The 14,548-nt window shown below is 34.0% G+C and overlaps 4 protein-coding genes across 4 annotated transcripts; all 4 read right to left on the bottom strand.

Annotated features, from left to right (window-relative positions):
- Positions 1-3,491: 3,491 nt before the first annotated feature.
- On the bottom strand, positions 3,492-4,533 carry LOC130797522 (uncharacterized). The gene is made up of 2 exons (XM_057660125.1): positions 3,975-4,533; positions 3,492-3,624 (listed from the first exon to the last, which is right to left on the bottom strand). Exons 1-2 carry the CDS (start codon positions 4,531-4,533, stop codon positions 3,590-3,592), a joined length of 594 nt encoding a protein of 197 aa, XP_057516108.1. The 3' UTR covers positions 3,492-3,589.
- A 33-nt stretch (positions 4,534-4,566) lies between these two features.
- On the bottom strand, positions 4,567-5,164 carry LOC130798752 (uncharacterized). The gene is made up of 2 exons (XM_057661852.1): positions 4,669-5,164; positions 4,567-4,598 (listed from the first exon to the last, which is right to left on the bottom strand). The coding sequence occupies exons 1-2, from the start codon at positions 5,162-5,164 to the stop codon at positions 4,567-4,569; spliced, it is 528 nt and encodes a 175-aa protein (XP_057517835.1).
- Positions 5,165-5,622: 458 nt separating this feature from the next.
- LOC130797519 (pentatricopeptide repeat-containing protein At1g10270-like) lies at positions 5,623-7,358 on the bottom strand. The gene is made up of 2 exons (XM_057660124.1): positions 6,825-7,358; positions 5,623-6,733 (listed from the first exon to the last, which is right to left on the bottom strand). The coding sequence occupies exons 1-2, from the start codon at positions 7,289-7,291 to the stop codon at positions 5,776-5,778; spliced, it is 1,425 nt and encodes a 474-aa protein (XP_057516107.1). The 5' UTR covers positions 7,292-7,358; the 3' UTR covers positions 5,623-5,775.
- Positions 7,359-8,925: 1,567 nt separating this feature from the next.
- On the bottom strand, positions 8,926-13,461 carry LOC130798323 (uncharacterized). Its single transcript, XM_057661260.1, has 5 exons — positions 13,323-13,461; positions 13,002-13,184; positions 11,748-12,009; positions 9,717-9,911; positions 8,926-9,634 (listed from the first exon to the last, which is right to left on the bottom strand). Exons 2-5 carry the CDS (start codon positions 13,097-13,099, stop codon positions 9,236-9,238), a joined length of 954 nt encoding a protein of 317 aa, XP_057517243.1. The 5' UTR covers positions 13,100-13,184; positions 13,323-13,461; the 3' UTR covers positions 8,926-9,235.
- Between the last annotated feature and the right edge of the window lie 1,087 nt (positions 13,462-14,548).

The raw sequence follows: 14,548 nt of genomic DNA, 5'->3' as shown, positions 1-14,548 counted from the left end.
TTAGTTATAAGAAAAATTATTCTAATAATTTAACATATTGTTCATTTCATTGTTAATAATATCATTTTTTAAAATATTTTAAATAATCTAATTTTTACGTACATTTTATTGCGAATGAACCTTTATTGCAAAAATTAGTTACAAACAACTTTATTTAAAAAGATTCTCTTAATTATTTTTTCTTACTTACATTAATTAATTTAGATAAAATTCACTATTATCATCGTCATCATCATCCTAGCCGATGAAGGAGTGACACCAACACCGTACCTCATCACCTCACCAACCATATTCAGACTCAAATCCAATGCACCACTACTACACAGACTGTTGATTTTGATCATTCAATGTTCAAGAATAATAAGAAATTTCAGAGAAGAAGGGAGAGTAGATCAGAGAAAAGAAGGGATTAAATTTTCTTATTCATTTTTATGTCTATTGAATTACAAGAGAGAGAGACAAATGTATATATATATATATTTCAAAGACTATCTAAAATAATGTTGCTATTATTTTTAAAAGAAACTAAGTATGTTTAACACCCCCCGCAAGTTGGAGGGTGATAACATCCCCAACTTGGAGATCAAAAGTTGATGATCTGGTCCAGGAAGACTTTTGGTGAAAACGTCAGCTAGCTGGTGTTTTGTGGGAACATACGACAAACTGATTAGACTATCTTGCAATTTTTCTCGCACGAAATGACAATCAAGATCAATATGTTTAGTGCGCTCGTGATAGACTGGGTTTCGGGCAATGTAGATAGCAGCCTGGCTATCACATTTTAGGGGCACAGGAACAACATTAGGAATGGTGAACTCATGTAATAACCGGGTAAGCCAGGCGAGTTCAGCTGTAACCCTGCGCATTGACCTATATTCAGCCTCTGCAGAGCTTAAAGAAACTGTAGTTTGCTTCTTACTTTTCCATGAAATGGGACTACCACCTAGAAGGATAAAGTACCCACTAACTGACCTTCTGGTATTGGGACAAGAGGCCCAATCTGAATCACAGTAAGCTTCAAGGTGCAAATCAGTAGATGTATTGAAGAAAATGTCTTTGCTATAATCCTTACTCAAGTATCTTAAAGTATGCAGAGCAGCTTGCCAGTGAGGTTCTCGAGGATCTTGTAAAAACTGACTTAAAAATTGTACGGCATATGCAAGATCAGGTCTTGTATTTGTTAAGTAATTCAACTTACCAACCAGTTTTCTGTATAGACTAGGATCTGGGATTGGCTTGCCAGTGTCTGATCTCAATTGAAGTTTAGTTTCCAAAGGGCAATGTGCAGGAGTTGCTTTGAAATGATCAAATTCCTTTAATAAGTCAGCTGCAAATGTCCTCTGTGTCATGATCACACCATTAGAAACATATAGTATTTCTATGCCAAGAAAATAATGTAAATTACCCAAATCCTTTATCTTGAAGGTGGAATGCAGAAATGCTTTAAGATTGTGCATTTCTTCCAAATGATTGCCAGTGAGTAAAATATCATCCACGTAAACTGCTACAAATATGATATGCTTGCCCATGGCTTTATAAAAAAGGGAGTAATCATTTTTTGATTGAATATAACCTTTGGATTTTAATGCTGTAGAAAGCTTTGCATGCCATTGTCTTGAAGCTTGCTTGAGACCATACAAGGAGTTTTTTAACTTCAAAACTTTTGTGGGATCAGAAAGAATGAATCCAGGAGGAGGTTTCATGTAGATATCTTCATGCAAATCCCCATGTAAGAATGCATTATTGACATCTAATTGATGCATTGTCCAATTCATTTTTACCGTGGTAGCAATAAGACTACGTATGGTAGTCATTTTAACAACTGGAGAAAAAGTTTCAGTATAATCTATTCCAGCTTTTTGAGTACATCCTTTGATAACCAACCTGCTTTTGTAACGCTCTACAGTACCATCAGCACGTTTTTTGATTTTGTAGACCCACTTACTTGAAATAGGCTTTTTACCCTTAAGTAATGCAGCCTCTACCCATGTATCATTGGCTTTAAGAGCAGAAAACTCTTGTTGCATAGCAACCTACCAAGCAGGTATGGCAGCAGCCTCTTCATAAGTTGAAGGTTCATGTAGCTCATTATCAGAGGGAGACAATGTTGAATCAGTTTAACAGCATAAAAGATTTGGAATAGAAAAAGATGATGTTAATGTGTGATGACAATCATGAATGCAAGCAATATTAGAATGTGGAGAATGCAACATAGCATGACTGCAAACATAATCATCTAAGTAGAGAGGTTGGTGTGTTGTTCTAACTGATCTTCTTAGGACAAGAACCTGAGTGTGAGGTTGTTGAGTGTGAACAGTGGGTGAAGAATGAGATGTAGAAGGAGATAGAGAGGTACTGAGAGGAGAATGTAGAGGGACAGAGTGAGTAGATGTTGAAGAAAAATAAGGGAAATCAAAAGATGTGTCAGTAGCAAGAGGAAAGTAAGAGTTGATGTATTTGAGAGAAAGAAAAAGAGATTCGTGAAAAACAACATCCCTGGATATCTGGATCTTGTTAGTATCAAGGTTATACATTTTATAAGCTTTCTTACCTAAAGGATAACCTAGGAAAATGCAAGGGGAAGCTCGTGGTTGAAATTTGTCACGTCCTTGTCTAAGAGTGGAGACATAGCATAAACATCCAAAAGACCGTAGGTGAGAATAGGAGGGTGGATGGCCAAATAGGATTTCAAATGGTGATTTATTGTGAAGAATGCGCATTGGATACCTATTGATTAGATAAGTAGTTGTGAGAATGCAATCTCCCCAAAAAATGATAGGTAATTTAGATTGAATGAAAAGAGCTCTAGCTGTTTCAAGCAAGTGGCGATGTTTTCTCTCAACTATGCCATTTTGTTGAGGAGTATCTCGAGTACTTGTTTGATGAATAATACCCTTAGACTGAAAAAATTGAGTGGCAGCTCTGCTGGACCCTAGTTCAAGAGCATTGTCAGATCTGAAAATTTTGATTTTAGCATTGAATTGAGTGAAGATCATTTCAGTGAAAGTCTGAAGAAGAGGAAAAGCATTACTTTTGGTTTTGAGAAGGTGAGTCCAAGTAGCTCTACTAAAATCCTCAACTATGGTGAGAAAATAGTGATATCCTCCATAAGTAGCTGTGTGATAAGGTCCCCAAACATCAATATGAACAAGTTCAAAAAGATGGGAAGATTGTGTTTGACTGAGAGGAAAAGGTAGCCTGTGTTGTCTAGCTTTTGGACAAACATCGCAACATTTAATAGTATCAATAGAATTATTAGGAAAAAAAGAGAGCTGTTGAAGCTTGTATAAGGGCAAGTGACCCAATCTTTGGTGCCAAATATGACCATTTTCATTATATCGAACAGAATTACACAAAGCTTTATTTATAGAAAAAGAAGAGAGATGCATCAATAGTTTTATTTGTATTATCTAGTTGAGAGGAATTGGGAATACATTTATTTGTAGAAAAGTAATCAACTAGATTACAAGATTTGTTGATCTGAGTAGAATCTCTGTAATTCTTGTGTGGATGAGATGCAATAGTTTTGGCTGCTTTTGAAGTTTGATAAGTGGGAAATTGTTGTAGAAGATATAGCCCAGAGTGGATTTCACCAAGTTCCAGAGGCCTCTTCATTAAGGGGCCCTGAAAATAACATTTAGAATTAGTGAAAAGAGCATAAGAGGAAGACTGATTGCATAATTTGCCTATTGAAAGCAAGTTGTACTTGAATTGAGGAACATGGAGCACGTTATGTTGAATGATATCAGGATGAATGTGTACAGAACCTACTTTATGCACATGAACAACATGACCATTTGGCGAAGTAACATGATATGCTTTAGGAAGGCTGTGTGTTTGTATGAACAGATTGTCATTGTGGCACATATGATCACTAGCACCAGTATCAATGATCCAAGTATAATCAGCAGCTGACCAACCAGTATAAGAAATACAATTACCAGAGAAAGAATGAGAAGAAAATGCAGTTATACCAGAAAAATTAGTAGCTGTGAATGCCTGACCAGTATTTCCTCCAGAATAAGGATGATGATTATTATCGCCAGGTTGAGTATTAGGTTTACTATCTGTTTGTAGATTACTCATCATAGTCATGAGTTGATTGAACTGAGCTTGAGATATATTGTGCGGATGATTGTTGGAGTTCCATGATTGGAAATCTGGAGAAGGATGCTGATGGCCATTGTCATTGTTACAAGAAGTGCAATTGTTGATGAAGGTCTCTACAGACGGAGAAACGTCATTGACCTGTTGGTACACAGTATTACCAGAAAATTTCTTATTTTTAGTAAACCTAAAATCCTTAGGGAAACCTACAAGTCTGTAGCATTTACTAGCAGGATGCCCTGGCTTCTTACAGTAAGTGCATATGAACCTTTTGCCATCAAATTTTTGCTTCTGACTTTGATTATGTTGTTGAATTTGCAGATGAACCTGAGTATGATGTGATGCATTCATGGAGGCTGATTTAGTGAAAAAAGGTGAAGAGGCATGAACTTCTCTTTGCTTCTCTTCTTGAGATAATAGGGCCATAAGCCTGACTTATAGAAGGCAAGGGTGTCATCATTAAAATATTACCTCTGATGTGATTGTAATCACTGTTGAGTCCCATAAGAAATTGAATAAGTCGTTGATCGTCATTAAATTTTTGCAAGGCTTGTGCAGCACCACAAGAACAAATAGGCAGAGAAGATAAAGTGTTTAACTCATCCCAATTTTTCTTCAATTTAGTAAAGTATCCAGCGATATCATTTGTACCTTGGCCTGATAAACGAATATCTTTCTCTAATTGAAATAGCTTGGCACCATTTGCTTGGCCATAGCGATCGTCAAGTTCTTTCCAGATGTCGTGAGCGGAATCCGAATAAAGAACACTGTCAGCAATGTCTGGAGATAAGACATTCAAAATCCAGGAGGTAACCATATCATTGCATCTCTTCCATTGAGGAAACTTCAGATCAGTGGCAAGAGGCTGAGAATTGGAACTGATAAAGATTAATTTGTTCTTTGCTGATAAAGCGATTGACATAGATTTCTTCCATGAACCAAAATTCGAACCATTAAATGGTTTAGAGACCAACAATAAACCAGGATGGTCAGCAGGATGAAGAAATAGAGGATCGGAATGGTCAAGAAAACTCAAACTAGGATCTTGATTTGTCATTGCAAACGATAGGGTGAACGAACAAATGATAAAGCAAAAGATAGCAGAAGATAAACAATTGATTTGTCAAGCAGAAGATAGCAGCGTGAACAAACCAATTTTGAAGCAAAAGAATCAATTCGCATAAAAAAAAAATCAATAGAACAAATCAATTGATAAACAAACCAAACAAGCAATCAATCAATTTGCGAATCAGAAGATAATCAAGCAGAAGATAAAGAAAGAACAAACCAGAATCTTGATTAGGGTTTTGCGAATGAACAAAACAAGCGATTTTCGTTGGCGAAGATAGAGTGAGGAAGAACAATATGAAACAATCGAAACTGAAAACAAATGATGGAGAGATAAACGAAACTGCAATTGGAAGCAATGATAACCTATATATCTGATACCATGTTGATTTTGATCATTCAATGTTCAAGAATAATAAGAAATTTCAGAGAAGAAGGGAGAGTAGATCAGAGAAAAGAAGGGATTAAATTTTCTTATTCATTTTTATGTCTATTGAATTACAAGAGAGAGAGACAAATGTATATATATATATTTCAAAGACTATCTAAAATAATGTTGCTATTATTTTTAAAAGAAACTAAGTATGTTTAACACAGACCTTAAATGACAATTTCATAGGTATATGGGTCGGGTTTTGGCTCCTTTTCCCCCATTTTTGTCAAGATTTGTGAGCATTCAATGGCTTTGTTATTCTGAATCAATTCAGTAAACCATCTATTGGCATATGCAGGAATCACTCTCAAATTGGCATTAACCATCAAATTAAACATTTGCACAGCATCATCAATCCTTTGGTCCTTAAGATAAGCATCAATCAGTGTTCTATATCCAGTGACATCAGGGCTCAACGATTTCGATTTTAGCTCAGTGAAAAACTCCTCTACCTTCTCAATCATTCCATGCTCAGCAAACCTTACAATAATGTTATTATAACCAGCAACATCCATAGAAAACTGCCTAGATCCCATCTTTGTACCTACCTTTCTGAATGTACTAACAGCTTCTTCATATTTCCCCTCTGCAAAACACTCATTCACCATTATGTTAAAAGTATCTGAATTCACAGCCTGAAAATTCGGGGGAGTATGATTATCGAGCACTGAATCAAACAACTCCCAAGCCTCTTTCTTCTTTCCATACCTAATCAACACCTCAAGAAGCACATTACAAGTAGCAGGTATCATCTTAAACTGACGATCAAGCAACTCCCGATACGATTCCATAGCTTCCTTCCCTCTTTCTTTGTTGAAGAACCATTCCATAAACGTAGCATTAATAACGCCATCATACACATGACATCTCTCCTTAAGCTCATCAAAAAACTCATTAGCTTTATTAAAATCATCCAAATCCAAAAACCCTTTAATCAAATTATTATAAACAAGAGAATCGGCCCCTAAACCTTTGTTAAGCATTTCCCTACGAAGATCAACGGCTTCCCCAATCCTCCCAAGATCAATTAACCCTTTAGTTAAATGCCTAAAAGTAACAGCAGAAGGACCAAAAGGAGCCTGAGCTAAAATATGTTTATAATCCTCAAGACCCACATCAACCCTTCTACACTCACAATGAGTAACAATCAAAAAATTGTAAGAAACAATGTTCTGCACATTGAAGAAAAATTGAAAGAGATACAGCTTCATCGTACCTTTTTGCGCGGTACATGGAAGCGATAATGGCATTACAAGTGAAGACAGTGGGTCGGGTTTTGGAGAAAACGGATTCGCGGGCGAGGATTGAAGCACTATCTAGGTCGTTGGCCCGGATTAGGGATTGGGCCCGGTTATGGAGATTGGGGCGCGGGCCAGTGAGTGCTGAAGTGGTGTCGGGGAGACGGGAAGCGTTAGGAGGAGGACGAGAAGAATTATCGCGACGGAGGGCGTGTAGAGGTGGCTCGATGCGGAGACGGCGTTTTCGTCGGCGGCGTTCTGCGGCCGCTTCCTCGGCGGAGGAGAAGGCATATGTCCGGCGATTGAGGATAGAAAATGATGGGCTATGGTTTAGGTTAGGATGAATAGAGGTGGTGGCGGTGGTTGTGGTGGTTATGGTGGTTGTGGTGGTGGAAAGTGAAGGGATTGTGCGGCGGAGAGAACGAATGAGGAAGCGGTAAGACATGGGTGGTTGATGGGGAGAATTCAGGAATGGGGATCAAAGGTTGGATGGAGGATTTAGGTGTGATAAGAGCATGTACATCTCTCAAATATTTCTCAATCTTTTTCCATTTGACACGTCATTATTTCTTTTATCACATCATATTTTATTATTTTATATTTTTCCTTTTTAAATTTTTTCGAACATTTAAGTATTCTTCTATATCTTTTTTTTTTCCTTTTCAACTTTTATATATACCCCACCATACAAATTTTTAATATTTTTATATTTTTAATTTATTATATTCATTTTATAATATTCATTTGGTGATGTTAATTAAACCCTATTCAACGCAGTAAGTAGAGAAGCATTAAGATCCTATACACAAGAACAAAGTTTCCTAGACAAAAAGTAACTTAAAGGAGAATATTTGCAGGTCCAAGAAGAAATGTTTGGGGTTTGGTTGATTAAAACACAGAGAGAAAAAAAAAATTAAACCCTAAAATTTCAAAAATTTCACTATATGTAATAATATATTTCAGACATTGTTCTTAAATGAAATAGCTTATGAGATAACAAATGCTGACAAGGCATAGGAAATTAAGTTGAGTCAATGGAATATACATCAAATCAAATATGGTTAAATTTTCAGCTCTGATAAAAAATTGAGAGATATAGTTGAAGATTAAGGCTAGAAATGGGCACGAGCTAGGTGTTCATTCATAAATATACTTGCTAATCACTTAACTCATTTATTATTAGGGTGAAATTAGAAAAAAATTAAGTAATGTCGATAATTTTCAAAAAATAAAATGAGTGTCTTAAAAAAATTACTCCGTCTTTTCTTTTTGTTTTGTCTACTTTAAGTTTTTCAATTTCAAAGAAGTTAACATTAAAATTATTTTTAATAAATTATTCAAAAAATAAATCAACGTCCAATATTAATATTATACCCAAATGTTCATTATAGCTTTTCCACTGTAGTTTTCAATGTTAGTTTACTCAATACCAAATTTCAAATGCATGAAGTATTTGCTCACATTGAAATTTGGAGGCTCCAAACTAAAAAAAAAAAGTATCTTAATGAGCATTCAAATCATTCCTGATAATTGCATAACAAAGATCCTACATACGTTCAAAACCCTCAAAGCCTACTCTATGAAAAAAACTCTTGGCTTTTGACAAAAGTTCCATTTATTAAAGTACTTCTAGTTTTTACAAATGAAAATTCAAACTAATGCTAACTAATTATTTATTAGAAAGGTTTAGCCTAATTAACTGATTTTGCAATAGTTCTTTACTAAATGCTGAAACTACAGGACATAAATGCTATGTGACAGCCCACACAGCAAAATGACAATTTAGGTAGATGGCATTTGAATGCAAAGATACAAAATATAAAGATGGAGGAAAAATTATAGTAAATAATTCAATGTTTTTGTTAATTTTTCTACAACAATATTAACTTTTAATTAAGTATGAATAATATCAACTTAAGGGCTATTTCTTTAGATAATTCTCTAACATGTTAAAATCACACTATAAGAGGTTATACGACAAAAAAATAATATATTAGTTAATAAACAAAAGTTTGTATTATTATAGGGAAAAAAACTACTAAATTGATATTATCTATAGTTAATAATCTGATATTATTATAGGAAAATTAACAATAATTTTTTCAAAGATAGAAGTAAACTGTCAGTTTATAACAGGTGAAAGTGAATACAAGGATGAGAGTAAATACAAAATATAACATAAAACACACAGTACAAGAAAACACCACTCGACAAAACACAGAAATACATATGCCTATGAACTATACCAATCGTGTACTGTCGCAGTGAAGACAATGCCTATCAACTGAACCAATATTGTCTAGTGTCAACCTCGTTTTAGTCATAAAACTTCTTAATGTAATTTTGGCTCGACGAAGAATTCGAGCCAACATGGTGAAGACAAAGTTACTTAAAAGTGTATCTCACGTCTTTCAGCAAAAAATTTCCCCTTGACTGGTGGTTGTCCAGGAAGCAATGCAAGCCAAACCCCCGTGTCAGCCCCGATTTCGACAGATGAATTACCAGACCAACCTGTCATAGCCGTTTTTACCCAACCAGGGCAAAAGCAATTTATGCAAACTTTCTCACCTTCAGGTCGGTCACTCAGTTTTCTTGCCAAATACCTGGAATAACAGTTAATGGCAAGCTTTGACATTGAGTAATCGGTGAAGTTCTGAGGCCACCCACCTGATTCCCAGCTACCATCTTTTGTTTGTTGCAGAAAGTTCTTTAGAGTATCATCAATCAATTCCTCTGAAAGCGAGTCATCGTTAGATAGCTGTTCTCTCAAGTTTGGATCTCCAATCCTCTGAAATAGATATATAGTTTCTAGGGTTAGCGGACTATGCAAGAGGAATTCAGCTCAACGATACAAATCCTTTGTAACTTACATTTCTTCTTCCGTTTATTCGGCCAAGCCTTGAGCTCACATTAACAATCCGGGCACCAGAAGGAGAAGGTTTCATCAAAGAAATTAAAGCTTCAATTAGATTTTTTGTGCCATAATAATTTGTTTTAATAACCTGCTCTGCATGTTCAACAGAATTCTCTGATCCAATGTTGAAATTTACACCTGCATTATTTACCTGTTTTGCAGTGAATCCCATGCCGCAATTATCAAGAAGGAACAATTCTTAACTTTATTGTAACATAGAAGCTGAAATAAGATTTTGTTCTATTAAACCTACATGCTACAGCTTGAGGTCTATCAGAAGCATTATCAAATATCATAACATCTATTAAAAAAGTTGTGAAAAGCCAAGTGTCAAATTTCTAGAGCACTTCCCATGTGTAATTTTTCTATTAGAGTATTTAAACTAACTGAATTAAATAGATGACCAATCTACGGCAATCAAAGATTTGACAATCAATTAATATTTAACCTGTTAAATTTACTGATTTAGTTATAAAAATTATTTCGACTAAACAAATACTCTAATCTATAAATTGGCTAAGAGAATGGAAACAATATAGTAAGAATCATTTAGGAGATATAAACAAATTTAAAATTATAAATTAGGAAATAAAATATTAATCATATATATTAATAAATTATTGCTAGAGAAATTTAAAAAACGAAATAAAGTAAAAAATATTTAGATGACATTAAATAATTTATTAAGATTTACACTGATTTAGTTATGTGAATTATTTCAACTAATCATCATACAGTTTAATAAAAAGACTGAAAAATCACACGTGTCATTCTTTTGGAGCCACGCTAGATGAAAGAATTTTATTGGTTGATATTCGCATAAGTGGCAAATAAAATTAATCAACCTGTTATTTATTTTACTCGTCTACAAACTATTTAAATTTATTACACATATATAAATGTCATATCACCGTATTTTAACAATTATTGTTTATTACTTCATCTTTAGTATTTAGTATATTTATTATTACATGTTTTTGAAAATTATATTTATATACGTTTTCATACTAAAATTTCCGTGCATTGTACGGTGTTTTATACTAGTTCTACTCTATTTCTAATCATAGACATGTAGTACCCTTACGACCTGTTTGGTAGGTGGTATTAAACGGTGGTAATGCGAATGAAAACTAGTGTAATTTTGGTTGAAAAATCTCTTGGCTATCTTGATGGTCATGCTTGCCCAACTCCAATCATCTTATTTTCTTCATAAAATTCATTTCAATGCATTACCATTGGGAGAGGTGATATTAGGTGGTAGTGGAAATTTGTATACAAAAAACTTTTTTATGATTAAAGTTTCATCACAATGGGAATGTCATGGATTTTTCATGAAATTTTATACTATAAATCATTTTCATTACTACCATTTAGTACTATTAACCAAATGGGCCCTTGGGAACTAAATGGGAAACCATAATTTTGAAGTTCAATATATATGCCACAACCACAAACACCAAGTTGCACATCTCATAACCAGTCCAGGAAAGGAAGCAAAGCAGAGTAGATAAAGCTTCATTTGTGGTGGAAAAGAAGAAATGTTTAATCTTCTTGAGTGGTTTTTAATAGAAATGTCAACACAAATAATTTTACTTTATAACTTGTTAGAGGAGAATGGTCAAATCTGCATTTAGCCTATTGAGGAAAACCCGTTTTGTAGCCTTATGAGAATAATAATGTTTTAGCACTCTTGCATGATCATGAACTAAAATAGGACAAAGGATTTTACGCACACCAAGCAGAACATAAACCAGTGTCTCCAATCTGTGGAAAACGACTTTAATTTATGAATCAAACAGATACCAAATTTCTAGGGGATTGAAGAAAAGCTCCAGATCTAAGACATACAGAAAATCCAATAGTCTGAGACATGCCATTCTTAGCCAAATACGAACAAAATAAGTGGTTTGATTTGCCTCAACTGCTCACTGATTACCCAGCACAAAAGCACCACCAATTAATTCGCAACAGAGAAAGGTAGTCATACCAATATATCCAAGCCACCGTGAGTTGCTTTAATCCAGTCAGCAAACTCCTCAATAGATTGAGGATCAACAATATCCAATTGGTGAAACTCCACTGACAAGCCAACCTCCTGCAGAACCTTTACAGCTTCTATACCAACTTCAGAGTCTCTTGAGGTAAGTACAACAGAGATCCCATGACTAGCAAGTTGCCGACTGATCTCAAAGCCAATTCCTCGGTTACCTCCAGTCACTACTGCAATAGTTTTCTTAGAATTCCACCACCTACAATACTTGCAAGAGAAGAATTGATAAGTGTCAACTTTCTCAAAAAAAACATAATGCCTAAAGAAAACAAACTGATCAAAGAACATTAGAATATTTCTTTCCCAATACTCCTACTTCTAACAAGCAGAATCTTCTCCGCTCAGATTTATCATGTCCTAGGCAAATAATCTTGAATTTCTACTCTTAATAAGTATCATCTAGGAACTTGTCCTTCCTCATTTTTAAGAAAATCCACTAGTGTGCTGAACCAAGATATATTAACACAAAGCAGATAACAATACACTGAACAGCTAAAAAGGCTATAAAATATTTTAAGCCTCGTGTTTCTAAAATGTATAACAAACAGTGTAGCAGCATGGTTAAACAAAAATATCCGATTTTGGCCCGGATATCAAATAGCAAGAGAAAAATTAGCGATTGAAATGCACTTCCAATTTCCTAGACAACGGAAGCAGGTCTTTATTCGCACAACCCAAGTTGATCTACATACACCATTACAATTGAATTGACAAAATGTCTGATAAACAACAGAAGTCGGTTACCATTACAATTTCAGTAAGATACCAAGTCAATGATAATAGAAATGGAAAACATTAAGCACAGCTTAACATGATAAAATTTTGTACAAAATAAAATGGACACTGAGGGTCAGTGGCAAATTACTATACTAATATAGGATGGACCCAGCACTCATTTGTAGATGCACAAACAATTTATCAACTGAATCGTGCTATGACCTAGGCATGCTCATCCACCTTAAAAACTCAAAAAGGCAACCAATTACCAATTGCACACCATATCCAACTTTGGTAATCAATCATAATGGCATCACTCCAACAACAGGTTTATGAATCAAAACATAAGTAAATTAACCTAAAATTGGCATTGATCACAAAATAGAAAAAAATATTTAGTTCTTGTTTGTATTAAGCAAAACTTGTTTCAGAAAAATCAAATAGACTTCAAAATGTAAGGGGGAGGGAAATTACCTCTCATGATTAGAATAAGAGTAAGTGCGAAGCAGAGATATTTCTTGAAGTCTACTTTCACGACGCTCCTTTGACCGTTCTTTTGATCCTTTTCCCATCCTTCTCTAATCGTTTTTGTTCTCAGAATCCAACGATTAACAGAAATTAGCGGGAGATTATGTAAATTTGTGTCTATTTGACCTTCTAAAAAGCAAAATCACCATGAAAATAATCAATTTACGAACAATTAAAAACCAAACTGATCATAAAAATTTATACTATCTGGAAAAACAAACAATAGCAGCATTGTATTGGACTAAGTAACAGAGCAGACAAGAAAACCTAGAATCGGGAGATGAGACCAAAAATAATAGCCGGCTGGAATGAATCCATGAACAGCTTGCGGGAAAGGAAGCTCAAGATGTGGACTGTGGACTGCGCTGTTTGCTCAATAATTATGTTTCAGCCTTTTATAATCTTGTTCCCTGTGGCTAGGCGCAAAATTAATTTTTTTTAATAATTATCTTAATTTTTTGAAAAAACCTCCGGTGACTTGCGAATTGCAAGAAACAAAGACAAAAAAAACAATAATAAAATAAATAAAATTAAAAAAATAAATTAAAATTACAAAAATCCTCACCCTATTAAATTCTATCACATAAGGTAATTTGTTAACTTCATAAATCACCGTTATTTACTAAGACTCTGCAAGAAATATGTCGTAAATATTTATGTTTCTGTCAAATATACTCCCTTCTATTCAATTTATGTGTTCCATTTGACTTTTCACTAAATTTTAAGTGGTTAAATTGGGACCATATGGAAAGGAGAAAGAATGTGGTATTTTTAAATTTGATAGGAGTAAAGTGGGGTTTGTAAGTGTTAAAGTGTGAAAAAAATTAAATTTAATAAAGATAAATTGGTAAAGCTAACATACCTAAGACATTTAAAGTAACTTGACCCAATAAGAAAATAAAACACTTAGAGCATGCTTGGATTGAGTGTAAATTATTTAAGTGGGAAAATAAAGTCAAACTAATAAAATGAAAGCAAATAGAGATGTCTTTGAAGTAGTTGAGATAGTTGTTAAGAAGGTAAAATAAACATGAAATAAAAATAATAAAGGAAAAAGAAGATAATTTCCCCTATTATGGAGGTAATACATTCTCTCATCCTCTCCTAGAATAAATATTTACCCTACAAAATTATAAGCCTCCTTTATTTTTCATCACTTTGCAATCATTCTTTCACCTCTACAACAATTAAATTTCACTAATTTCTCTTTTATCAACTTTATTTTTCTTATTTAGACTTTTTTTCACCCCACAAAAATATTTACATCCAATCCAAACAAACCCTTATGATAAATAGAATAAAGTAATATTTAACATCAATTTGAAGAGAATATATATTAAATCTACACTTCTAATTTAAAGAGTTTTGATATTAAAAATGCGTGATACAGATATAGTAACATATCCTTCAACTATAACAAATATTTTAATTAATTTCATTTTCAAGGCTTATATTCTACATAGGATATTCTTAATATTGTAATGTGTTATACA

Source organism: Amaranthus tricolor, chromosome 13, assembly GCF_026212465.1.
Source record: "Amaranthus tricolor cultivar Red isolate AtriRed21 chromosome 13, ASM2621246v1, whole genome shotgun sequence".
Classification (NCBI taxonomy): domain Eukaryota; kingdom Viridiplantae; phylum Streptophyta; class Magnoliopsida; order Caryophyllales; family Amaranthaceae; genus Amaranthus; species Amaranthus tricolor.
The sequence above is the reverse complement of the archived record's forward strand: the minus strand, read 5'-3'. Positions and strand labels throughout refer to the sequence as shown.